Here is a 27,021-nt window from a genome sequence, read left to right on the forward strand (position 1 = left end):
TTCCATGTGCCCACACTACCGCAGGTCACTTTTCACTGCAGCGTTGTAAAAGGGCACCTTTGTCTGGGGAGCAATGTTGGATGTCTATTATAAGTTCCGCCCAAAGCTGGCAACAATTGCCAAACTCAAGGAAGTGCTGTAGATGATCTGGGGCAGCCTGCCACAGGGACCGATTGGCAAGGCTGTTGAGAACTTCCCAAAGTGACTCGACCTGTGTTAAAGCCAGGGGCATAGCCAGACTTCGGCGGGAGGGGGATCCAGAGCCCGAGGTGAGGGAGCAGATTTTAGCCCTCCCCCCCCCCCCCGCCATTGCCGACTTTGCCCCCCTCCCGTCGCCAACCCACCGTCGCCTACCTTTGCTGGCGGGGGACCCCCACCCCCGCCAGCCGAGATCCTCTTCTTCTCTCAAAAGGCTTCCTTCTGTTTCTGATGTCCTGCAGCTGATCTGAAAGGCTTCGTTCTGTGAGTCTGACGTCCTGCACGTACAACGTGCAGAACATCAGAAACAGAAGGAAGCCTTTTGAGAGAAGAAGAGGACCTCGGCTGGCGGGGGTTGGGGTCCCCCACCAGCAAAGGTAGGCAACGGCGGGTTGACAGTGGGAGGGGGGGCGGGTGGGTTGTCGGCAGGGGGGGTCCAGGCCCAAATCTAAGGGGGGCCAGGCCCCACAGGCCACTGGTTAAAGCTGGGGGTGGACACTTTGGGGCCCTTTTACAAAGCAGCAGTAAGCTCACCATGGGCTTACCGCATGCCAATCCAGAACAACTGCCAGGTTACTGCAGGAGCCTGGCAGTAGTTTCCACCCGTTGTGTGTGCCATTTCCAGTGCTACATAAATACATTCTGTTTTTGTAGCAATGGAACTTAACTGTTGGTAATTCGGCAGCACCGTTCGTTGCCTGGTTACCGCCGGGTTAGCACGGGAGCCCTTACTGCCATCTCAATGGGTGGTGGTAAAGGCTCCCCACTGAAATGGCCATGTGGTAAGTGGTTCACTTACCACATGGCCATTTTTGTTTCCCAGAACGGGGCTTCAGTGTGCATCAAAAAAACCTGCTGACGCTAGCTCAGGCCCCCTTTTACCGTAGCTTAATAAAAGAACACCTTTGAGCTTTCAAAGTATCTGCGAAATTCTGACACATTGTTAACTGCATCATTTGAATGATGTTATTTTACTATGCTTTAGCTCAAACATTTTTAACGTGCAAAAATTGCTTGGTAGTAACACTAAAATGTCAGTGACATCAACATAGCTGAAGATAATTAAATGTTGTTTATAGTAATATGTAAGTAAAGTAAACAAGTACATAAAATTTCTCATTTGAAATTCAAAGTGGTTGCTGAGAAAATGGCAAAAAATACTAGTGCACACTTTCTCAAATGTGTGTGCATTATTATCAGCAAACGATAAAACACAACTTGTTTATTTTTTCTGCCTGTTTTTGTCCATAAGCCATTATTAAGATGGACTTGGGACAATCCACCGCAAAATCTAGGATAAGCAACATAAAATCTGTTTTACTGTTCTGGGATCTTGCCTGGTAATTGTGACCTGGATTGGCCACTGTTGGAAACAGGATACTGGGCTTGATGGATCTTCGGTCTGTTCCAGTATGGCAGTGCTTATGTTCTTATGTTATGTTGTTATATTCTTTACAAAGCCGCACGGGAATGCCAACATAGCCCATTCAAAGTGAATGGACTGTGTCAGCACTACTGCACCAGCAGCAGCCATTTAAGCAAATTTGTACCAAAATAAACGTCAAGCAATGCTTTGCATAATTAACTGTCAGAATGCGCTTATTTTTCTCTGATATGAAACTGACCTGCATGTGATGTCATTATTTACTCTAATTATGAAAATGGTTTACTGAAGAATTGTTATCAAGTTTTAGTGACAAACTAAACATTATTGTGTGAAATGATTTCTTGCTGAATTTCTGATAAATAAAACTGGACATTGAGGGGCTTAAATAAGCTTTTAAAAAAGATTGTTGAAACTGGTAGAACAGAATATTAGAATGGCAGTGACTGCATGGAAAGAACTTGATCAATTTGTGATCGATACTGCAATAAGACAGTGGCGTACACATCTTCAGTCTTGTATGTCTGCTTGGTGAACAATTTGTGACTGAAATTAACTTATCATTTACTTTGCAGGATTAGCTCTGTGTTTGTAACTAATAAAAAGGTTATGAAATGTTTTGCTAAATGTACACTGAACAACTGTTATGTTCCATTCAAATTTTTGAGTCATTTATAAGGTATGTGACAACAACATTAGGGTTATTGTTGCTGTCTTTTTTTCAATACATTTCTGCACTTTTATTGAAAAATCTGACTTAAGGGCCTTTTTACAAAGGCATGCTAAGCAGGGGCGTAGCCAGACAACAGATTTTGGGTGGGCCTAGGCAAGAAGTGGGTGGGCACCAAGTGTTCTCCCCCCCACCTTGGCAGTCTGCAGCAGCATACGCAGGTGCTGGTATCATGGAGAGTAGCATTTTCATTACCATCAGGAGAAAGTCTTCAGCTGGCCGAGCTTGGGATCCCACCAGCTACCATTAAACATTTGCTACTGTTGGATGGGCCTGAGCCCTGAATGGGTGGGCCCCGGCCCACCCAGGCCCACCTGTGGCTACGCCACTGATGCTAAGAGATGGCTGGCGGTAGCTGTAGCTTGTGGTTTTCCTACACGCTCCAGCCCCCTCCTAGTGCAGCTGAAAAAAAAGCTGATTTTACATTTTTTGGCAATAATGACCAAGTGCTGAGTTCAAAATTAGCTCCTGGCCATTTGCCACGTGAGCCCTTGCCACCTCTTAGTAGACAGTAAGGGCTCATGCGCTAACCCAGTGGTAATTGGTCAGTGTGCACCAATGTGGATTACCACCGGGAATGCCCCCCATGGTAGAAAATAGAAAATTTCTACCACAGGAAACTGCGTGTGTCAAAATCAGAACTACCGCAGGGCACAGTGCTGTTTTGGCACACCCTACCACGCCTTCGTAAAAGGGTCCCTTAAAAAGGTGTGCAATAACTCATGTTCTGAGATTAAAATGCATAGGTTCTCTTTTTTCCATTCATCACATCTTATCTAAAGATAGATATAGATATCACTAAGGAAAAGAGATGGGACTTGATATACTGCCTTTCTGGTTTTACAATCAAAGCATTTATATATTGTAGACATGCACTTATTTTGTACCTGGGGCAAGGGAGTTACAAAGAGTTATACCAGGATCAAAGCCTGCTGCACTTACACTCTTCCACTCCATGTTGTGCAATGGTGTGGTCAGAACTATGGACTCCACATGAGTGAGCAACATATGTGGAAGATGGTAGGTGCTGTACACCGGGTATTGTAGTAATGTAATAAACTGATTTGAAATTGGAAATAAATAGATATTTCATATCAGTTTATGCTTTTTATTATTCTTTGTTTTTAACTAACATCATGGTTTTTTGTTTGTTTGTTTGTTTGTTTTAACTCTTCAAAGAGCCCCAGAAGGTTCCTAGCATTGGCCTAATCAAAGTGCAGTCTGACTTAGTGGATGATTATGCTACAGATGTTTTAAAAGATCTACCCATTCTTCAGAGGTATCTTTACTCCAAATCTGCATGTACTATTTAGTGTGTGAAGATACAACATAGTTTACATAATATACATGCACAGCTTGTTGGTATCTTTCAGTGTTTTATGCAATTTTCTTTTTAAAGTTCACTTTTTTTTTTTTGACATGCTAGGTGGTTGCTGAAGCAAAGAATATTTTGTTTCAGTGAACCAACTTCCAACAGAATTGGTTATTTATCAAATTATTTTTTTAAATATTTTCATGCTCAGAATTCCATGTTACTATGAGGGGAACCTGCTCCAAGGGGGGGGGGGGGGGGGGGGGGGGGGGGGGGGGACACTTGCTAGGGAAAAGGGTGGAAAGAGAAAAAGAAACTTGGGGGATGTTCACCTTGAAAAGGAGGCAGAGAATTCTAGGGACTGACCCCATCAGGGGCCAGGCAGGAAGGAGATCAAAATTTAGGGAGGAGTGTCAACCTAGTTGGAGAGTGAGATTGCTTGGAAGGTGGAACCTAAGCAAGGAGAAAACTGGGGGAGGGGTCAGAACTAGGGATTGGAGAAACTCCATCTTTATTTTGAGAGAATTCTACACAAAAAATTACAAATAAAGGTGCAAATTTTGCAGAATTTTTAAAAACAGTGGGGTCCTTTTACCAAGCCACGCTAAAAAGTGGCCTTGTCAGCATGTAAGTTTTCCGTGTGCTGTGGCACTTTTAGTGTGGTGGTAAAATGGCTGCCTTTCCATTATATTTGGTAATGGCCATGCACTAATTTCCCCATTAGCACGTGGTCAATTCTGTGGAAGCACTTACCACCACCTACTTAGGAGGTGGTAAGGGCTTCCGCGCTACTCTTGTGCTAATTGGGTAGTGCACAGTAATGTGCCCATGCTACTCGATTAGGGCAGGCACGCCTTCTCTCCACCCATGAGCACATCTCCCTTGCTGAAAAATAACAAATATTTTCCAGCATGGGATTAGCATCTATTAAGTAGAAAACTTTTTGGGATGCCTCAGTGCATCCCATGGTAGTACTGTTTTAGCATGTGGTAGGCCCATATTACGCCTACCGCACCTTAATAAAAGGGTCCCTCTGTGTACAGAATTTAAAAAAATGATTTTTTTGCATAGAATTGCCTCAGGAGTTTTCTGTAGAGATTGGAGGACTTCATTACCTTTCAAAAGTATTAACCCCCTTAATTCTGCAACTGAGTGCATGCATTTACGCACCTATTCACATTCATTCACAGAATGCTAGCACTTTTATGGGTAAGTGTACATTTTCGCACATAAGTGCTAGCAGGGTGACTATTGGGCTCTTTTTCGAAAGAGAAGGACATCCATCTTTCGACATAAATCGGAAGATGGATGTCCTTCTCCCAGGGACGTCCAAATCGGTATAATCGAAACCCGATTTTGAATGTCTCCAACTGCAGTCCGTCACAAGGACGTCCAAAGTTCAAGGGGGCATGTAGGAGGCGTAACGAAGGCGGGACTTGGGCATGCCTAACACTTGGACGTCCTTGACCCATAATCGAATAAAACAAGGACGTCCCTGATGAACACTTGGACGTTTTCACCCGGATGTGTTTTTCTAACAAATAAGACAAAAAAAGGTGCCCGAAATGACCAGATGGCCACCGGAGGGAATAGTGGTCACTAACCCCTTCCCACCCTCAAAATACGTCTTTAAAAATATGTCGTGCCAAACCTCAGATGTCATATTCAGGTCCATGACAGTGCATGCAGGTCCCAGGAGCAGTTTCGTAGTAGGTGCAGTGCACTTCAGACAGGCGGAACCCAGGCCCATACCCCTCCTACCTGTTACATTTGTGGAGGAAACAGCGAGCCCTCCAAAACCCACCACAAAACCACTGTACCCACATCTAGGTGCCCCCCTTCACCCGTAAGTGCTATGGTAGTGGTGTACAGTTGTGGGTAGTGGGTTTTGGGGGGGGGATTGGGGGGCTCAGCAGACAAGGTAAGGGAGCTATGTTCCTGGGAGCATTTTATGAAGTCCACTGCAGTGCCCCCTAGGGTGCCCGGTTGGTGTCCTGGCATGCCAGGAAGACCACAGTGCACTAGAAATGCTGGCTCCTTCCACGTCCAAATGGCTTGCATTAGGACATTTTTGACATGGACGTCTTTGGTTTCGAAAAAAGTCAGAAATGTCCATGTCTAGCGACGTCCAAATCTAGGGACGTCCAAATATAAGGATTTGGATGTCTGACGGTATTTTCAAAACGAAAGATGGACGTCCATCTTGTTTCGAAAATACGTGTTTCCCCGTCCCTGGATTTTGCCGTTTTGCAAGGACGTCCAAATCGCAACTTGGACTTCCTTTTCGAAAATGCCCCTCCGTGTGTTATTCTGTTAGGGCGTGTATAATGGCACAGTGTGTAAATGCAAGGGGGCATTCGCATGGATGTAGCATGGAAGGGGCTGGCTTTTACATGTAACTTACAGAATGATCTAAATTATATATGTACCTGTCACATTTAGGCATTTGTGGTCACACCAGGTCTATGGCTGATGTTGGGTTATGCTAGTATTGTATAATGGAATTTGGACACCCAGATGCCGTAATAGAATAGGCGCTTACTAAGAGGTGCCCCATTATAGAATTGCCTCCTAAATTAAGATCTCTCTCTCACACCACACATACTCACTCACTTTGGTAACTATATTTAAAAATTGCTTTTTTTTTCTTCCTAGCAATGATCCTGCAGTATTGTCACTGGTGAAAAGAAAATCATTTGATGAGCTTAAACACTGGCACTCTAGAAGACCCCTTAAACACGACATCATCAGATGCAACTTTTATGGTAAAAAATATTACATCAAAATGTTGCTGGGCTATATCTTCTAATACACCCCAAGTGTCTCAGGGGAATGTGGCCATCCCAACTGTATTTCCCCATTCTTTGTTGTTGCAGCCTTTATGGAACAGCTCATGAAGGGGAAAGTTTGAATATCATATAGAGTGTTTCTTTGCCTGAAACTATGTTAAGGCTTTGACTGCATCAATGCTGAGACTCAAGGCTGTGTAACTGATACTTGAAACCCATTCACTGGCTTAAGGAGATGAATCAATACCGAGGCCTCGAAGGGCATCAGGGTCTATGCAAACTGCACTAGTGTCAATCTCCAGCCCACTGGGGGAAGCTTCCCCAGTGCACAGAAGATCCATGGAGCTTCAAAACTGCAGGCTCAGGCCTGACAAACAACTCAGTTGCTCAGGGCAGGTAGAGACTGAAACTTCTCCTGAGGATAATTTTTATGAGTGAGTCTGAGCACTCCTGGATATCTGAAGAAAAACCAGAGGTCTTCTCAAAGGAGGGATCCTTGAGTCTGCTTTCAGATCCCTCCCCACTGCACAAGAGGCATAGGTCTTCACCAGAGAAGCTCTAATTCCTGGATTTTGTTATGGATATGGCTGTCTGTCTTTGTTCCTTTAGAGACTGACGATGAGCCTAGGGCAGAAACTTCAGATATCCTTTAGTTAGATGACACTCTCCCCCCCCCCCCCCCCCCCCCCCAAATCTCTGACCGTGCTCATTAACAGAATCCTCAAGCTGTACAGATGAAGATATGGAATACTTCCTCCCCCCCCTCACCCACACACTTTGTACAGCAAGTGAAAAAGAAGATTGACTATGTATAGAGTTCAGAAGGCTTCCTCACCATTCCATGTTGGTCAAATCTGCTCTCAAAAGAGCAAAGAATATGAAGACTTGCTCTTTGATGTTCCTGGGGAGGGAGGCGAAACCATGGAATCTTTTGGGAAAAGGTTTCATGTTTACAGCTCACAAGTTACCTCAAGTTCACTTCCATGGTGTCATTCTATGAGTTAGAACCAAACCCATTAGATCTGGAACCCCCTGGCTTCTATACTTCAAGAAAACACATAGGGGCCCTTTTACTAAGCCAAGTGATAAGTGCCTACATGCACTCAGTGTGCATCAATTTGTTACTGCCTGGCTACTATGAGGCCCAGGCGGTAATTTTGTTTTTTACGCGTGCCCGAAAACTAATTTATTTTTCTGCGCGCAGCAGAAACTGGGCAGTAATCGTCATTCTATGTGCATAGACGATTACCACACAGTTACCACGTGAGACCTTACCACCAATTCAGTGGCTGGCGGTAAGGTCTCAGACTCAAAATGGACGCACACCAATTTTTATTTTGCTGCACGTCTATTTTTGGCAAAAATTTTAAAAAGGCCTTTTTTACAGGCGCGCTGAAAAATGGATCTGTGCATGCTGAAAACACTCGCCTACACTAGCACGACCCATTTTTCGGTGCACCTTAGTAAAAGGACCCATACTTTGTTAGAGTTCTAGGTACATGCAAATCAGGTTCTAGCCATACTCAAGCCTTATGCAAATTAACTTGCTGTCTCTTCTTGTAGCAAGCTGTGTGGGGTTGTCTCTATCCAAAAGGTCTTCTTTAAAATGTAGCAAAACAACTAGACTGAGCCCTTCTGTATAAGTATTAGGAACACAGTTAAACAGCCTCCACACCCTGGTCTTCTTATGGCTTCTTCTTCTTTTCCCAATCTTCTCTGTGGTTTCTGAGAGAGATTTCTTAAAGGGGCTTTGGGACCTAAACCCCTCCCTTCTAGGAGGTCCTCCACCAACCTGTGAACATTTCATGTCAGCCCCAATTAGGATAACAGGCTGCATTCTATCCTGCCTTTCAAATATGGGCTATTTCCTCCCTGGGCCAATTAGGATAAATGGTTTCACTTTTCCCAGCCTTTCATAATATGGGCTACTTCCTGCTTGGATTTCCAGGCTTCCTTGCCTCCACCATGGCTCATTATGTCTTCTGCTCTGGCACGAGACATAATGAGCTGTGGGGGCTGCATTGCCCCCTTCACAGTGGCATAGCCAGGCCTGACATTTTGGGGGTGCCCAGAGTTAACATGGGGGCACTAGGCATATAGGTGTAGGTGTGAATAGTTCTTGATAGTTCTTGATATACTCCTAAATAATGCTGTAGAGTGCACTTGATGATGGATTTCTAAGTAAACAGTCTGACCTGCAACAGCATAAATCATATACATACTTATAGAAATTTTGGAATCACTGACATTTTTAAATATAGTAGCATTATCCCATAACTTAAAACTTTGTCATTATAGTAGACTTGTGTCTGGTCAACTTCTCAACACACATCACAGTGTTCTGCAAAATAATTACCACATTGACACATATCCTTCAGCTTCGCTTTGTAACAGATAAAGCTGTATTAATAAAATAGGTAAATACTTTTGAAGTAGCAGTTTAATTATGTAGCCCAGGAATCTAATATAAAAAAATAATACCTACTCCTAACACTGCACACTGGATATAGTGGGTTCAAAGAAGGGCAACCAAAATGATTAAGGTGAAGGAACTTCTCTGATATGAGGAAAGGCTAAAGAGGTTAGGGCTCTTCAGCTTACAGAAGAGATGACTTGGAGGGGAGGGGGGAGGGGGAGGGGGATATGATACAAATAAGGTACAAATAAGCACCTGAATATACTATGTAAACCGCTTTGGATGTAGAACCACAGAAAGGCGGTATATCAAGTCCCATTTCCCTTCCCCCTTCAATTCTACAAAATCCTGAGTGGAGTAAAACAGGTAAACATGAATCGATAGTTTATTTTCTTAAAAAGTACAAAGGCTAGGGGACACTCAATGAAGTTACATGGTAATACTTTTTTTAAATCAGTAGGAGGAAATATTTTTTCACTCAACAAATAGTTAAGCTCTGGAACTCATTGCTGGAGAATGTGGTAACAGCAGATAGCGTATTTGGGTTTTAAAATGGTTTGGACAAGTTTCTGGAGGGAAAGTCCATAAACTGCTATTAAGGGGGATTTGGTAAAGCCACTACTTATCCCTGGGGTGGCAGCATGGAATCTTGTTGCTCATCAGGATTCTGCCAGGTACTTATGACCTGGATTGGCCACTGCTCAAGGAGGATACTGGGCTAGATGGGCCATCGATCTGGCCCAGGAACTCACCATATTAAAAAAAGAATGTTTGATTTTGGTATCATCTCAGTAAGAACATAAACCCTCTCCAGTTCTAAGCTTATTGTGAAATACCTGTAATACAAAACCTAAAAAATTACTTAGGACCTATAGAGCTAATCTACTTACTGTGCCACCTCAATAAGGCCAACACAATTCCTTCACTGCAAACGCTGTACACAAGCTTGTGCAAAAACACAACGAGAAAGAACTTACCATAATAGCACTAACTCCCAGGAATTAGAAGCCACAACTTTGCTTGTGAAAACACAGCACTATAAATATTACTCTGGGCCCTAAAGCACCAATACACTATCTAGTGGAAAAACAAGATTGCAGCCAGATCTCTACACAGACTATACATGCTAGCAGAATACTGCATCTTGGTCACACATGACACAACAAATATGGCATATGGGATCAGAGATCAATAACAGACAACTGGAAAGCTGAAGAAGTCAGACTCGGCATACAGCAATACATTTGACATTTCTTCTCTCTCCATGGCCATCCTCCTCCTTCTGCATACTTATCTGTCCTGTCCAACATCTCCCCTCTGTGTCCCTGTTCTTATTCTTCCTCTCTAGCTTCATCATCTGCCCTTTAAGTGTCCTGATCCAGCCCTTATATTCAGCATGTCCTCTCTGTGTTTCTGTCTTGCCCTGTCCTGCATTTCCCTCTCTGTGTCCTTCTCCCCAAGTAAAACATTACCCCTCTGTGTCCCGCTCCCTCCTCTGTATCCTATCCCCCCTGTATCCAGCATAGCCCTTCTGTGTCCCAATCCTTTCTCCATGCCCAGCACCTCTTCTCTATCTCTGTGCCCCTCCTCTCTCTCTTCCCTTCCCCCCCCCCCCCACCCTGGGGCCAGTATCCCTCTCTTCTCGCCCCTCACAGCTCAGTGTATCTCCCTCCTGGGTCTCCAGTGTCTCTCCCTCTCTCTTCCATGCAGCATCTTTCCGCCTTCCCCTCCCCCAGTCTCTCTCTCTCTCCCCCTTCCATCCCTCCTCACAAGCTGGTCCACAATCTATCCTTCTCCCCCTTTCTGGTTCAGTACCTCTTCCTGTCTATCCCTCCCTCTCTCCCCTAACCCTGTGGAGCAGAGCAGTCCTTAGTTCTCCCTACCTGAGTAAACACTTCTGTGCCCCTCTCTCTCTCTCTGGTAGTTCCAGCATGTCTCCCCTTTCCTTCTCCACCCCCCCCCCCCCGCCCCATGGTTCCAGCTTTTCTTTTTCTCCCTACCGCTTCCCACTGATGCTAACCTGCATTGTTCGCTGCCAGTAGAGACACAACAGCGATTGAAAGGAGCAGCCTTGGGGCCTTGGTTCTTTCCTCTGACACATCCTGCCCACACAGAACAGGAAGTTGCGTCGAATGAGGCGGGATGTGTCACAGGGAAGAACCGAGGCCCAGAGGCTGCTCCTTTCAATTCCTGAGATATCTCTACTGGCAGTGAACAATGCAGGTTAGCAACACCAGAGGGTCACAGGGAGTGAAAGGCAGGGGCAGGAGGGATGGGAGAGAGAAACGCATGCGCAGGTTGTGGGGTGGGGGGATACCAGACAAGATACACTCAGACACTGGGGGGGGGGGGGGGGGGAGGGAGGCTAAGCCAAAAATGATTGGCCTGGGTCCCTGAGGCCCCTTCTGTGGCTACGCCCCTGCCCCTTCATAAAGGAAAGTTGGGCAGACTGGATGGACCGTACAGGTATTTATCTGCCGTCATTTACTATGTTACTATGAAAACACTCTTTCTCATCATGACAGGTCCTGTACCTGTTATGGTGTCCACTCACTCCTTGGTAATTAGATTTATGAGCGTTTGTTTCAACACCAAACCTCCTATAAGACTTCCTTCTACACCCAGGGATTTGAATGTATTATTTGCTCAACTAACTTGGGATCCCTTTGAAACAATAACATTTTTCTTGGAAAGTTCCTTTCTTAGCTTCAGGCCCTGTCACTATCTCTATATGCTGTTGTTCATGTACAAAGTTGTATTACGAGCTCATCCCCATTTCTTACTGAAAATAGTTTTGGAATTCTTACTGACAGTTGTTTTGCCAATCTTTTCCCCAAAACCACATAGGAACACTGCAGAAATTATCTTCTATACACTGGACTGTAGAAAGGCACATGTATAATATCTCAAATAGGCACAAAATTTAAGGAAGACTTGCAATTGTTTGTTTCTTCTGATCCTAATGTTCCAGGTCATGCAGTAACAAAAACAAACCTTATTCAGATGGCTTTAACTTCTGCTACCAGAAAGCTAATAAAATTCCTCCAGGTCGCATAACTATTAATCGTCTCCATGCCAAGTCCATGACAGTAGCATATTTTAGATCTATCTCTAGTGCAGACATTTCACAGAGTGGCTACCTAATCCTCTGTCAATACCTTGGCCAAGCACAATAGTTTAGATTTTACATCCTACAATGACAGTATCTTTGGATAATCTGTACTGAAGAAACCATTCCAATGACTCCATCCATCCTATCTCACTTGATTGGCACTCATTAATAAGGACACAACCCTCAGCTTTGGAGTCACCCATTTGGGGATCAGTTCCCCACCTTTGCCATGAATAAAGTGTTATTGATTACCTGTAGTGGGTGTTCTCCATGGACAACAGGGGAATGGAGCCATACATTCCCTCCTGCCTCTCCCTTTCATGCTATGGACTGAGGCAAGAAGCTGCCACGCATACTCAGGGAAGCTGCAAATCTTTCCTAGTATCTACAGAGAGCACAATGTCTGGACATGGGTGATGCAATGACATCACACATATGTGGCTCCATTCCCTGTTTTCTATGGAGACCACTAATCACAGGAAAGCAGTAATGCTTTGTTCTTCCCCCATCATTTATTCAAACCCTAGGATCAAACGAGTAGCTGACTGTGTATGCCTTGGAGAAGGTGTAAATGCATAGTGCATTTTGGACATACCTTTACATACATAAAATGGGACCTGTGATAAAATAACATGTGTTTATAGTGTAAGCACATGCTAATGCAGTAATGCACATGGGGCTCCTTTTACAAAGCAGCGCTACCAACTAACGGCACACTGAATGGAAAGAAGCTCATTCAGTTTCAATAGGGTTCTTCGCATTCAGTGCATGCTCATCGGTAGTGACTCTTTATAAAAGGAGCCCATTGTTAATTCTAGTGGCACATCTTGGCCCGGAGAGAAAATTACTTGTGCGTCATATATATATAGTTTTTCCCACCTAGTCCCATCCGCAGAAATAGCAGGCAGCGAAGTATGTGGACACTGAGAATTCCTGATTTTTATATGTTGAATGTCTTTTTTGTACTGTATTCTGTTTTACTACAGGAGAACCAAAAGATCCAAGAATAATTGAAAAGTATCAAAAGTTGAAAGCATATTATCAATTTTATGGACAGACTCTTGAAGGCAATATTTCAACAACAATTACAGCTCAGAAGGATAAGTCAAAAGATCTTCCCACTGCTGGAAAAAAGGCTCAAGCACCTCATGTAAGAGCTTTTGAAACTGATATTTTCTATATTTTAGAGATAGACGATTTTTGGTTGTATGACCTTATTCAACATGTTCAGTTTAGTAACAGAGCAAATATTACTACTGAGTTGAGGAACAAACAGACATATAACATAGAGGAGGATAATCGAACGGGGGCGCCCATCTCTAAGGATGGCCCTGTAAAGGGGCGGGGCAACCCATATTATCAAAACAAGATGGACGTCCATCTTTCGTTTCGATAATACGGTTGGGGACGCCCAAATCATGAAATTTAGGTCGACCTTAGAGATGGTTGTCCCCGGTTTTCGGCAATAATGGAAAGTGAGGATGCCCATCTCAGAAACGACCAAATCCAAGCCATTTGGTCATGGGAGGAGCCAGCATTTGTAGTGCACTGGTCCCACTAACTGAATGGAAAAAGCCCTTCCCATACCGATCCGGAAGGGAATGGGCATGCATGAAGGAAATTGCATGCAAATGAGCTGCGCGCTGTTAGCTAATTTGCACACAATTTCCTTCCTATGGAGGGAAAGCGACGGCAGTTATTATTTTCCAGTGCGTGTATCGGACATGCGTAAAAAAATGAAATTACCACCTGGGCCATGCGGTAGCCAGGCAGTAACTCCGAATTGATGTGCATTGGGCACATATAGGTGCCTACATGGCTTAGTAAAAGGGCCCCTTAGAAACCCCCTTCCTCCTTTATGGTTTGTGGGAATAAAATATTCAGAAAGTATTCAGCTCCGTATAATTTAGCAGAGGCAGTCCCAAGAGAGACTGTAATTTGTTTTACTTATAGTGGCTATTCCATGGACAGTTAGGAGAATCTCCTCTTTAAGATGTTTTCTGTTGATTATTTAAACATTTTGTTTAAACATTTTCACACGATATATTATCTGAACTATTTTCAGAAGATTTGGAAATAGAAGTTCTAAAATGCTGTTTATTTTAATTAGTCATTGAAAATATTTGTATTCAAACACTGTTTTTGACAGGAATGTTCATTTGTGTCGAAGACAATATGGGACACGTTTGCAGAGCAAAACAAAAAAGGGCTAAAAGCTAAAGAAGGTGAAAATGAACTTCAAGAATGGACTGAAATTTCTTCATCAATCGAGAAAGACATTACAAAGAATTTAACCTTCGGAATAAATAGACTAGAGAGTTACCTGAAGACTTGTCAAAATAATTCAAGAAAGCTCATTGCAGAAATGATGGGATTAGATGCCTGCTTTGGTGTATGGATAGAGCATTGCAGAAAACAAGGCATGTATATACGGGCGCTAGCAAGGTTCCCCCCCTTCCCCGGTCTCTCCCTGTGTCCCCTCCGAGTTGCATGCGGTCCTCCCTCCCCTCTGTTTGTAGACAGGAGTGGAGATAAGGCTATGTAGTGCAGTGTAAGCAAGGAAGGCAATTTGGTTAATATCTGTTTCCCCTGCCCCATGCAGCCGTCATCGCCATACACTCAAAAGAAAGCAAACCTGTGAGGTGCTGCATCCACGTTGTCGTTGAGGTGTTGGCGGGACAGCATGAGTGTAAGTCCCTCCGTTGCACCCTCCGATATTGAGTCTCTCTGGTTGCCTGCCTGCCCCCCGAAGAGATTTTGTGACGTGTGTGTACGCTCGTTTTCGGCGCCATTTTGTTTTCATCGGCACACTGGCAGCTGATTGTCAGTCAAGGGGAGGAGTGCGGAAACACGCCCTGCGTGTTTCCCTACTCCTCCCTTTCCGTAGCGTTCCTGTTGGTGATGGAAATTGTTGCGCCCTGAACGTCATCACGTTCGACGCGAGGGCGTGACAGAGAGACATGGTCAGTGGAGAGGCTTCACCACCACGAAGTAACGAACCCTTCACGGAAGTGGGTGGAGCTTGGGGGCTTCATTAGAACGTTGGGGTTGCAAATTATGTCCGGATGGGGCGTGGCTGAGGGCAGGTGTATGAGTGAGAGTGAGTGGTGCTGACAGGCTACAACAGTACAGGGCTTCAGTGTTTCCATGGCACACAGTGAGCTTCAGAAGTGGAGGTGAGAATTATTTATATAGATACTGTCATGAAAATCATATATAAGTAGGTGCCATGAAACATGAGCTTTGCAAGTGAGAATTTTTTCCAGGTTTCATAGTCTGCTTATTTTCTGCATACTCTTAAAAATGATATAATAATTAGCATTCATTACTATCTGACTTCCAAAGAGGAGGTTTTTTTTTAACATAATTCATAATTATATTTGAAAAATATATATAAAAAATAATAAGGAGCCCTTAAGGTTAAAATCCCCTACCACAGAGCACACTCAGGCATCCCACATTAGTTTTGTGTTCTGCGCATGCTTCCCATGTGCTAAAAAATAGAAAAGTTTTTAGCGCCGGGGGAGTGTTTGGGAGTGGAGAGTAGGCATGCCCACTGCTAATCGGTTAGTTTAGCTGCATCACTGTGTGCTAACAGATTAGTACATGGTTAGTGGGTGAAACATCACTGCCTAGTAAATAAGTGTCCGTAAGGGCTCATACACTAATGGCCATGTGCTAATTGGGAAATTAGCATGTGGCCATTAATGGAGTAAATGGAAAATGTGGCCATTTTTTAGCTGCGCTAGAAGCGATCTTAGCATGCAGGAAACCCACGCACTAGTAATAACATAAGCAACTTTTTCGCACAGCTTAGTAAAAAGGTATCTGGGGTCCTTTTACTAAGATGCGCTGAAAAATAGCCTGCGGTAGTGTAAACGCATGTTTTGGTGTACGCAGAATCATTTTTCAGTGCACCTGCAAAAAATGCCTTTTTAAAATTTTTGACGAAAATGGATGTGTGGCAAAATGAAAATTGTTGCACGTCCATTTTGGGTTTGAGACCTTACTGCCAGCTATCGACCTAGCAGTAATGACCTATGAGCATCAAATGCCAATTGGTGCGCGCCCAATACGCACATCCAAAAATGAAATTACCGCAAAAGCCATGCGGTAGCTGGGTGGTAACTCCATTTTGGCGCGTGTAGTGGATGCACGTCAAAAATGAAATTACTGCACGGGCCACGCAGTAACCGGGCGGTAACGCCGAATTGACATTTGATGGGCACGCATAGGCGCCTACGCAGCTTAGTAAAAGGGCCCCATAACCTGTAAATGTATAATATGTCTTCTCAACAGCAGAAGGTAGTTTGCTGTTTTATATGATGACTTCTAGTAGCCCTGCTGGTCCTGAAAAGAATGGAGTCTTTTAATGATGGTCATTTAAAAGATATCATAGCCTTCAAGGACTCTGATTGATATATATATATATATTACTGATTAGAGTTATTTTTATTTCTTTTAACAGGAGATCAATCAAAAGATTTAACTATAGCTGTTCAAATGATGAGAAGGGTCCATAACATTTTAGGAAAATATCAGGAATTGCTAGTGACTGGTGAGCAGAAAGTGATAGCTAAATACCTCAAGTATCTGGGATTCAAGAACTTGGCATGCTCTTTAGATCCTACACAGGTAAATAATTTCAATTCATTTACAAAAGTATTTGTCAGATAAGTGGGAATAGTTATAACAAATATTTGTCTAATAGACATGAAAATTGGAAAAAAAAACCTTTATCAACTGTTCATACTAGTTTAGAAACATAATCATACTTTTGCCCGTCTCTGTTTTCTCTCTTTTTATTCATCATGAGGTCGATATTCAAAACAATATAAATGGCCAGGAGAGGCTCCTGGCCATTTAAATTGCATGTCTGGAGCTAAATGAGGATATTCTGTGGCATTTAGCTGGACAGTGCTGCTGAATATCCCCTCTAAACACTTATACCAAAACCAGCTAGTTTGTGGGCAATGTGGAGTTAGAGTTAGGGGAGATTTTCAGTCTGCTATCTGGATGAGCAAGTGCATAACGTTTGGACAGAAAAAAGGCTGTCCTAACTTTTTGCGTCAAAGTTAACAAGTCACCAGTTTGAATATTGGCCAGTGCCCGGTTATCTTTTGCATCATGGCATTAGTTGCTGCTGTTCTCCTCCCTCCCTCCTACACATTCCCCCTGGAACATGTACATCCACTCCTTCCAATACTCCCTCCCTCTATCTTATCCCCACCCCACCCCCACCTCTGGGAAGAGGAGCATGATGCTCCCCCTCCTAATCCCCTATTCCCAAATTATGGGAGAGACCCTCCCCATCCGATACTTATTCCCCCTTCCATCCCTTTGAACCAAGGTAAAGAAACACTCGCCTGCCCCCTTTTGCAAGGGGTATACCTGCCTGTTCCCTGGTGGTCCAGTGGGAAATGAGCAGGAGCAATGCCCACTTGCTCCTGTCATTGCACCAGCCTCCCTAAAATAGCTGCTACTATTGTAGCTTCATTGAGTGCCCCCTAGTCCTAGTATTTTTGGAAAGAGTAAACAAGCGATTCATGTCTACCCGTTCCAATCAATTCATTACTTTATAGACCTCTATCATATCTCCCCTCAACCGTCTTTTCTCCAAACTGAAGAACCCTAGCCTGTATTCTGCTATTCTCACAAAACTGTCGATCAGATCAACTATGAGCGAGGTAGAGGGCTTAGGGGACTTCTTTTGCACTTCCCCATTGGTATAGAAGGAATTCAAAAGGTAAGAAAACATGATACTATCTCTCAACATGTGGCCACCATCCCTGCTGTTGCCTTTTTCAGCATTAAATCATATCTGCTGATTTCTAGACTATTTTTCAAGCTTCAGTAGATCCTAAATCATGTTATTCATATGATCAAGGGTATCTACCCTATTACAAAGTCTGGTATCATTTGCAAGGAGGTAAACTTTACCAGACAGCTGTTCTGCAGTATCACTCACAAAAATGTTAAAAGCCAGACCAAGGACATCCCTGCAGCACACTGTTGGTAACATCCATTTCCTTGGAATGAACTTTATTTACCACTATCCTCTGTTTTCTTCCACTTAACCAGTTTCTAACCCAGTCAGTCATTTTAGGGCCCATACCAAGAGCGCTCAGTTTAATTATCAGTCACCTATGTGGAACTGTGTCAAAGGCTTTGCTAAAGTCTAAGTACACCACAATTAGCACTGCTCCTCAATCCAACTGTTGGTCACCCAATCAAAGAAATTAATCAGATTCGTCTAACAAGACATACCTCTCGTAAAACTATTCTTCCTTATGTCCTGCAATCTATTTGATTCCAGAAGCCTTAACTATCCTCTATTTTAGAAGCATTTCCATTAATTTTACATAACACAGAGGTCAGACAAACTGACCTGCAGTTCCTTACTTCCATTTTTGTGGAGAGAAACCATATCTGCCCTTCTCCAGACTGTGTGCTGTCTGCCTGGTACTAAGATTTAAGATATTATGGAAAGTTTGCCGAGACTCATCAAGTCTACTGAGAATTATCCAATGTTTTTGAACCATGTTGGCACAAATAATACTGCTAATTATCCTAATGATGAGCCAGTTGATGTAGCGTATCTACATTTTCAGAAAGCTTTTGACAAAGTTCTTCATAAGAGACTCTTGAGAAAATTAGTCATGGGTTAGAAGGCAGTGTTCTGTTGTGGATTAGAAATTGGTTATTGTAGTGTTTTCCAAACTGTGCACCGTGGCAAACCCATCTCTAATGGTATCCAACTCTAAGGACGTCCCGACGAAGGGGCGGGGAAACCCGTATTATCGAAACAAGATCGATGTCCATCTTTTGTTTCGATAATACAGTCGGGAACGCCCAAATTTCAACATTTAGGTTGACCTTAGAGATGGTCAACCTAAATGTTGAGATTGTCGACCTTAGAGATGGGCGACATTGGTTTTCGGCGCTAATGGAAACCGAGGATGCCCATCTCAAAAATGACCAAATCCAAGGCATTTGGTTGTGGGAGGAGCCAGCATTCGTAGTGTACTGGTCCCCCTCACATGCCAGGACACCAACCGGGCACTGCAGAGGACTTCACAAATTGCTCCCAGCTGCATTGTTCCCTTACCTTGGGTGCTGAGCCCCCCACCCCCCACAAAAAAACCACACTCCCCACAACTGTACACCACTACCATACCCCAAGGGGTGAAGTTGGGGCACCTACATGTGGGTACAGTGGGTTTCAGGTGGGTTTTGGAGGGCTCCCATTTACCACCACAAGTGTAACAGGTGGGGGGGGGGAAATGGGCCTGGGTCTCTCGATTTGGGCGTCCTTCTCTTTCGAAAATGCCCCTGAAAGTGATTTAAGAGGACAGAACTGGAGAAATGAAAATTGAACTATTCAGCCACAATCACACAAGATACAACTGGAAAAAAAAAAAGTAAATAAGTACATAAGTACATAAGCATTACCATACTGGGACAGGCCGAAGGTCCGTGAAGCCCAGCATCCTGTTTCCAACAGTGGCCAATCCAGGTTACAAGAACTTGGCGAGATCCTAAAGCAGTACAATACATTTTATGCTGCTTTCCTGGTCGGTGACTCCTAATATGGCACCTTGCATCATGTAGCTGTAGTTCGGGTTCCTCTTTCCCACATTCATCACTTTGCACTTGCTCACATTAACATCATCTACCATTCGGATGCCCATTCTCATAAGGTTCTCTCGTGATTTTTCACAATCCTCTTGTGATTTAACAGCTTTAAATAACTTTGTGTCGTCCCATCTCTAGATCATTTATAAATATGTTAAAAAGCAGCAGTCCCAGCACAGACCCATGGGAACCCCACTATCTACTCTTCTCCTCAATGGGTGGCGTTAAGTGCTCCCCCCTCCCAAAATAGCAATGTAGGAATAAAATGGGCACTGCTGCAAATAACTCAAGCTAAGCTTTAGTAAAAGACCCCCTGAGTGAATTCCTTCAAAAAGATGGTAAATAAATCCAAATAAATAAATAAATAATTTGGAATAAGCAAAGTATTTGCTTTTGAGTTCTCTGTCTTGTTTTTGTTGCTGTTTCAGCACCATTACAAGGAACCAGAATGTCTGCATTTTTTTAACCAAATAGGGGATGTAGTGTGAAATGATACGTGAATAAATTCATGATGTAGATGAGCAAGTGGACCAATTGTCAGATCAGAATTTGATGGAAAAATATTTACATTTTACTTGTGTATGTTTTGGTTTGGAGTGGTTTTATTCCTTCAGTAAATAATTTCTCTTAGATCTGTCTTTTACTGTGTACACTGCAGATGTGACACATCTTTGTATGTTTAAGTTGAAATAGCAGAGTATATCGGAGAGAGGGAAGTAATTTAGGGGCCCTTTTACTAAGCTGTGGTAGAAAGTGGCCTGCAGTTACACAGGCGCGTGGAATTGCTGCGCGCTGAGACCCACTTACTACCACGGCTGTAAATGAGCTATTTTTAAAATGTAGGTCATTGATGGCTGTGCGCTAATATAGAAATTGGTGTGTGGCCATTTATAGCCTGAGCCCTTACTGCCTCCTATTTAGCAGGCAGTAAGAGCTCATGCGCTAACCCGGTAGTAATCACCGCCCAATTACCCCCCCCCCCCCCCCCCCCGGGCATGCCTGCTCCCTGCCCCCCATGCTAGAAAGTACAAAATGATTTTCTGGCACAGGAAATGGCACACAGCAAAAAAACAAAACTACTGCTGGGCGCCTGGGCGTGCCCGCCAGTAGTGCTCTTCTGCCTTGCGTTACCTACATGGTAGTGCTACCGCCGCATGATAAAAGGGCCTCTTAATTTAAGTAAGATATTCCCTAAAAATTATGTATCTTCACAGATTAAAGGAAATGACAGTAAGAAGTTTGCAAAATTTTCTGTTGGCATGGGAGCTGCTCGATTTCAGCTGCAATATATGGGCCACTACCTGCTCAGAGAAGAGAGAAGTGACCCAGATCCCAGAGTAAAGCATTTCATACCGGATACCTGGCAGGTAATTATACATAATTCAAGTCGATTTTGGATTACTATTCTTAAAATATGATGTTTCATTGCTTTTGGGTGATGTTATGGTAAAGGCAATTTTTTAAAGACTTTTAGTTCATGCAGTACTATGAGCTGCTGCGAGAGGTCGTGGCAGCCATTTTACAGAGGTGTTGCAAGGGGCAGAAGCGAGGGGGCGGCACTCCTGCCCCCAACGCCTGCGCTAGACCACCAGGGATGTATATAAACCCAGGGGCTTAACTTCACAGTTGAGGGGAGGTTGGGGTGTAGGAGGTCTTACGGGGGTCTTAATGCCTGCTGAGAGGAGGGAAAGAAGGGGAAAATGTCAAGGGCAGATGGGGATCGGGGGATTTTTTAAAAAATTAAAACAAAAAAAACCATTTATTCAGCCCCTGCCCAATATTCAGCCGGAGCCACATAACTTATGTGGCTCTGGCTGAATATTGGCCAGGCCTGCATAACTTCTGGCAGCCTGCCCACCCCAAATTATACCCCAGTATTCAGTGCTGGTGCCCAGACATAGTCCGGCACTGAATATTGGGGGATAATTTAACCAGTGACGATCAGCATTTTAAAAAACGCTGACCGCCTCTGGTAGAATATTGGGGGGAAAATATTCATGCTAAAAACCATTCAAAGATAAAACTGCAGCTTTGTAAAAGGACCTCATACTGCATTGCTGCTGTTAGTGTTAAGTGTTTTCTCTGGCATTAAGGTAAAGTATTTCCTATTTACTTGCTACTGCTTGGTCATATACCCCAGGATTCTATATAGCGCCTAGCGTTCCATGCCGAAACCCAAACGTATTTTATAACAATGTGTGTAACTTAATTGGCTTAACAAGCCAATCAGTGTTAACAGCACTCAAGCAATAATGAGCACTAATTGGCGATAATTAGAATTTACACCCACAACTCCCTTAGCATATTCTGTAACACACTGTGCCTAAATTTTAATGCGTGCCGGCAAAAAGGGGCATAGTTTTGGCCAGGAAATAGGTGTTTTGTGGGCGTTCCAAACTTTACACATGTTGTTGTAAAACATGGCCCTCTGCGCCCAAATCTATACGCTGGGATTTACGCCACATATTTGTTGGTGTAAATGGATGTGCATAGTTTTAAATGCTAGGATATCAACTAAGCATATTCTGTATACAGTGCCTAAATCTAGGTGCCACTTATAGAATATGCTGAGGCGAAAATCTTTTCCGCATGGATTTTTTAAGCGCCATATATAGAATCTGGTCCACAGTGGCACTTTGCTAGGCAGTCACTTTGATTTTTTGATTTTTGGTTTGCACTTTAAATGTCAACTATTAGTATCCTTGTTCTTATATTGTGCTACAACATCTTTTAATATAACATGGCATCCTGGTATGGTTAGTTTGGTTTTCATATTTTTAACTTATCTATTATAGTTCGTGTTTTCAGACATTGTTTGCACTCTGTAACATCCAACACTTCTTGGTATATTTGCTCAGTTCAAGTTTTTTGTGAATATATTCCTTTTAGCATTCATGTTCAAGGATCAAATGTACTCCGGATACTCATTTAGTTTATATTCCTAATTCTCATTGTAGTTAGTAATGCTTCTTATCGCTCTCATGGGCGGTTTTTGCATTCTTTTATATTAATTTTTTTTATATATTGTTGTCGGGTCTATTTTTTTCATATGAATTTATTTGAGATTATTTTTGCCCTTCATCCCGCCGCCATTTCAGGTTCTTGGACTGTATTGTTTCAGTTTGATTAGATAGATAGATAGATAGATAGATAGATAGATAGATAGATAGATAGATAGATAGATAGATAGAGCGTTTTTATATATTCTCACATTGTTTTACTTATGTTTTAGCGTACGCTGTTTGCCTCTTATCTTTGTACTAGCCGTTAAGCCCGTTAAAACGGGCAAGTATTGGTATGCTCTATTTTGATGTATAACTCCCTCCCTCCCTCCCCTCGGCTCCCCGCCCTTCCTCCTTCCCTCCCTCCCAGCTCCAAGGCCCGATTCCCTCCCAGCTCCAAGGGCCCCCCCTCCGTCCCTCCCAGCCAGCTGCAAGGCCCCCCTCTGTACATCCCTCCCAGCTCCAAGGCCCCCCTACTTCTGACCTCCCATGTCCAGCATCCTCCCTCCTTCCCTGCCAGCTTCAAGGCCCCCAGTCTCTCCCTCCCTCCCTAGTTCCAAGGCCCCATTCCCTCCCCTCCCAGCTCCAAGGCCCTCCGTCCCTCCCCTCCCTCGCAGCTCCAAGGCCCCCCTCCTCCTTCTGAGCATTTATCCTGCCTTCCCCTCCCCCCCCCGAGGTCGCTGCTGTCGCCGCTACTGCTCCCCCCCCCGAGGTCGCCACCGGCCCCTCCCTCCCAGCTCCAAGGGCCCCCCCTCCATCCCTCCCAGCCAGCTGCAAGGCCCCCCTCTGTACATCCCTCCCAGCTCCAAGGCCCCCCTACTTCTGACCTCCCATGTCCAGCATCCTCCCTCCTTCCCTGCCAGCTTCAAGGCCCCCAGTCTCTCCCTCCCTCCTAGCTCCAAGGCCCCATTCCCTCCCCTCCCAGCTCCAAGGCCCCCCGTCCAAGCCAGCTCCAAGGCCCCCCTCCGTCCCTCTCCTCCCCTCCCTCGCAGCTCCAAGGCCCCCCTCCTCCTTCTGAGCATTTCTCCTGCCTTCCCCTCCCCCCCCCCGAGGTCGCTGTTGTCGCCGCTACCGCTCCCCCCCCCCCCCCCCCCGAGGTCGCCACCGGCCCCTCCCTCCCAGCTCCAAGGCCCGATTCCCTCCCAGCTCCAAGGGCCCCCCTCCATCCCTCCCAGCCAGCTGCAAGGCCCCCCTCCTCCTTCTGAGCATTTCTCCTGCCTTCCCCCCCCCCCCCCCGAGGTCGCTGCTATCGCCCCTCCCCCCCCCGAGGTCGCCGCTACCGTTCCCCCCCCCCCCCCCGAGATCGCCACCGGCCCCCTCCACCCGGGCCCTCTGTTCTACATGTAACTTACAGCGCCGAAACCGCAGGCAGATCAGCTCCGTCGGCCTTCCTTCTCTGCCTGTGTCCCGCCCTCGTGTGACGTAACGTCAGCGAGGGCGGGGCACACAGGCTGGGAAGGAAGGCCGACGGGAGCTGATCTGCCTGCGGTTTCGGCGCTGTAAGTTAAATGTAGAAGAGAGGGCCTGGCCTGGTGGAGGGGGTTGGCTGCGACCTTGGGGGGGGGGGCGGCAGCGGCGACCTGCAGGGGGGAGCGGCAGCGGCAGCGGCGACCTCCGGGGGGGGGGAGCGGTACCATTAGCGGCAGCGTCGACGTCCGTGTGGCAGTGACTGCACTCCTCCTCAGCGCAGAGTTTCCCTCTCTGTTCCGTCATCACGTCTTGACGTGGGGGCGGGACAGAGAGGGAAGTCTCTACTGCGCATTTGCAGGTGAGTCGGTCACTTGCCATTTATATGTTTGATTATGCTATTCGTTTTTATCTGTAGTGTTTTTTTACTATGTGATTAACCAGCTTATAATTGAAAAAGAAAAACGCCTATATTGCGACCCAAATCGGGAGATAGACGTTTATCTCACAAAAACGAATAAAGCGGTATAATCGAAAGACGAATTTGGACGTTTTCAACTGCACTCCGTCGCGGATGCGGACAAAGTTGATGGGGGCGTGTCAAAGGCGTGGTGAAGGCGGAACTGGGGCGTGGTTATCGGCCAATCACAGATAGGCGCCTTTCGCCGATAATGGAAAAAAAATATGCGTTTTTAGCGAGAATTTAGGGCACTTTTCCTGGACCCTGTTTTTCCACGAATAGGGCCCCAAAAAGTGCCCTAAATGACCAGATGACCACTGGAGGGAGTCGGGGATGACCTCCCCTGACTCCCCCAGTGGTCACAAACCCCCTCCCACCACAAAAATATGCCGTTTCACAACTTTTTATGTTCACCCTCAAATGTCATACCCACCTCCCTGGCAGCAGTATGTAGGTCACTGGAGCAGTTACTAGGGGGTGCAGTGGACGTCAGGCAGGTAGACCCAGGCCCATCCCCCCCCCCCACCTGTTACACTTGTGCTGGTAAATGGGAGCCCTCCACACCGCCCCCCAAACCCACTGTACCCACATGTAGGTGCCCCCCTTCACCCCTTAGGGCTATAGTAATGGTGTAGACTTGTGGGTGGCGGGTTTTGAGGGGGATTTGGGGGGCTCAACACACAAGGGAAGGGTGGTATGCACCTGGGAGCTCTTTTACCTTTTTTATTTTTTGTAAAAGTGCCCCCTAGGGTGCCAGGTTGGTGTCCTGGCATGTGAGGGGGACCAGTGCACTACGACTCCTGGCCCCTCCCACGAACAAATGCCTTGGATTTATTCGTTTTTGAGCTGGGCGCTTTCATTTTCCATTATCGCTGAAAAACAAAAACGCCCAGCTCACAAATTGTCGAATAAAACATGGACGTCTATTTTTTCCCAAAATACGGTTTGGTCCGCCCCTTCACGGACCCGTTCTTGGAGATAAACGCCCATGGAGATAGACGTTTTCGTTCGATTATGCCCCTCTATGGGTCTCATCATTTTTTTTTATATATTTTTAACGTTTTTAAAATTTAGATTATTAAAGTCTTGTTTGTTTCATATACTTTTAGTGCCTCTGGTTCCTAGTATGTTTTTCAGTCATCAGTTTTGTCTTTGAATGTTTTTTAGCATAAATATTTTGTCTTTATCATTAGCAATAGATGATTTTGACCTGTTTAGTTTATGGTTACACTCATTAATTTACTCATTACCATTTATTCCTGTGCAATATTTCAGGCTCTTCTTTCTACTGGTTTTGCACTACTGTGTGAAGGTATTGTTTATCAATTAATCATATTTCTCATTACACTTCATTTCCCTCTCTTCTAATATATCTCCTGCATATATTTTATATTTACATGTCACTTTTTAATACATTTTATTTTCACATTCTTCTAAACATGTCCATCACTTGTTATATATCACTTATTTGGTATGCACTTGTAAATAATTTATATATGCATGTATATATTTATTTTTATTTTATTTCATTTGTATCCCACATTATCCCACCTATTTGCAGGCTCAATGTGGCTTACAGAGTTTTGTTAACATTTTCATTGCAAGGTGACATATACATTTAATGTTGTGTAGAGGTTAAATTAGGGTAGATAAATAATTTATATATGCATGTATATATGCATATCATGTTCATTTTTCATCACATATATTTTAATTTTTTCTATTTGTACTAAATTATGTCTTTTTCGACATATTTGCTTATTCATTTCTTATGTGTCTGTGTATATATTTGTTGTAATTAATGCATATATGTACATATCCTGTCGACTTTATCACCTATATGTATTTTTTACTTTTATGTTTGGTATGTGTCATGCCCTTGTTGAATTTGCTCATCCATTGCTCACGTGCCTGTGTATTTATATATTTATTTACGGCTATGTTTTTATTATTGTATAGTTACAACCCCTGAGGAAGGCTTATTGCTGAAACATGATCCGTGTTGGGTCTGGACTGTTTCATGCTACTCTTACTGGCAAATAAAAATGTGGAAGATATTGGACTTCTGGAGTTTTTGGAACTTTTGGTTTCTTCCACCCTATATTTGTTTAACATTTCAAAGTTTGGCACGGGAGACAGTTGTGTATGCAGCCTATCCCTAAATACAGGTCTGTGTGTGCCTGAGCGCTCCCAGTATTCATGCCTGCACTGAATTGAGCGTTATGTGCTGCAGACCAAATGGTTTCTATTTCCTGTGATACTGCTTCTGGCTTCCCTGCATCCTATTGACTGAATAAGGAATGCCAGACTGACCAATGGGCTGCAAAGAAAGGAGGGAGCAGCAACAGTGGAGAGGGGAACAGTAGCAGATAGCGACAGAAAAAAGGAAAGAAAGGACTGGGAGAGACAGGAAAGGGGCTGAGAGAAAGTATGAGAGGAGTGAGAGAAGGGCTGAAAGATGCTGGAAGTGGAAGAGAGGATTGAGGAGAAGGAACGGTTTAAGAGGATAGGGCTTTTCAGCTTGGAGAAGAGAAGGCTGATGGGGAGATATGGTTGAGTTCCATAAAATCCTGAAT

At 44.4% G+C, this 27,021-nt stretch overlaps 1 protein-coding gene across 1 annotated transcript in view; it reads left to right on the plus strand.

Moving 5' to 3' along the window:
- LOC115462209 (probable ATP-dependent RNA helicase DDX60) overlaps window positions 1-27,021 on the plus strand; it is a 368,606-nt gene that overhangs the window by 141,921 nt on the left and 199,664 nt on the right. The window contains exons 11-16 of the mRNA XM_030192223.1: window positions 3,492-3,591; window positions 6,280-6,389; window positions 12,928-13,091; window positions 14,091-14,361; window positions 16,410-16,576; window positions 20,791-20,943. Of these exons, the coding sequence (XP_030048083.1) occupies window positions 3,492-3,591; window positions 6,280-6,389; window positions 12,928-13,091; window positions 14,091-14,361; window positions 16,410-16,576; window positions 20,791-20,943 (965 nt within the window). The remainder of the gene's footprint in view (window positions 1-3,491; window positions 3,592-6,279; window positions 6,390-12,927; window positions 13,092-14,090; window positions 14,362-16,409; window positions 16,577-20,790; window positions 20,944-27,021) is intronic.

The sequence above is a fragment of the Microcaecilia unicolor genome, chromosome 2 (genome assembly GCF_901765095.1).
Source record: "Microcaecilia unicolor chromosome 2, aMicUni1.1, whole genome shotgun sequence".
NCBI lineage: Eukaryota > Metazoa > Chordata > Amphibia > Gymnophiona > Siphonopidae > Microcaecilia > Microcaecilia unicolor.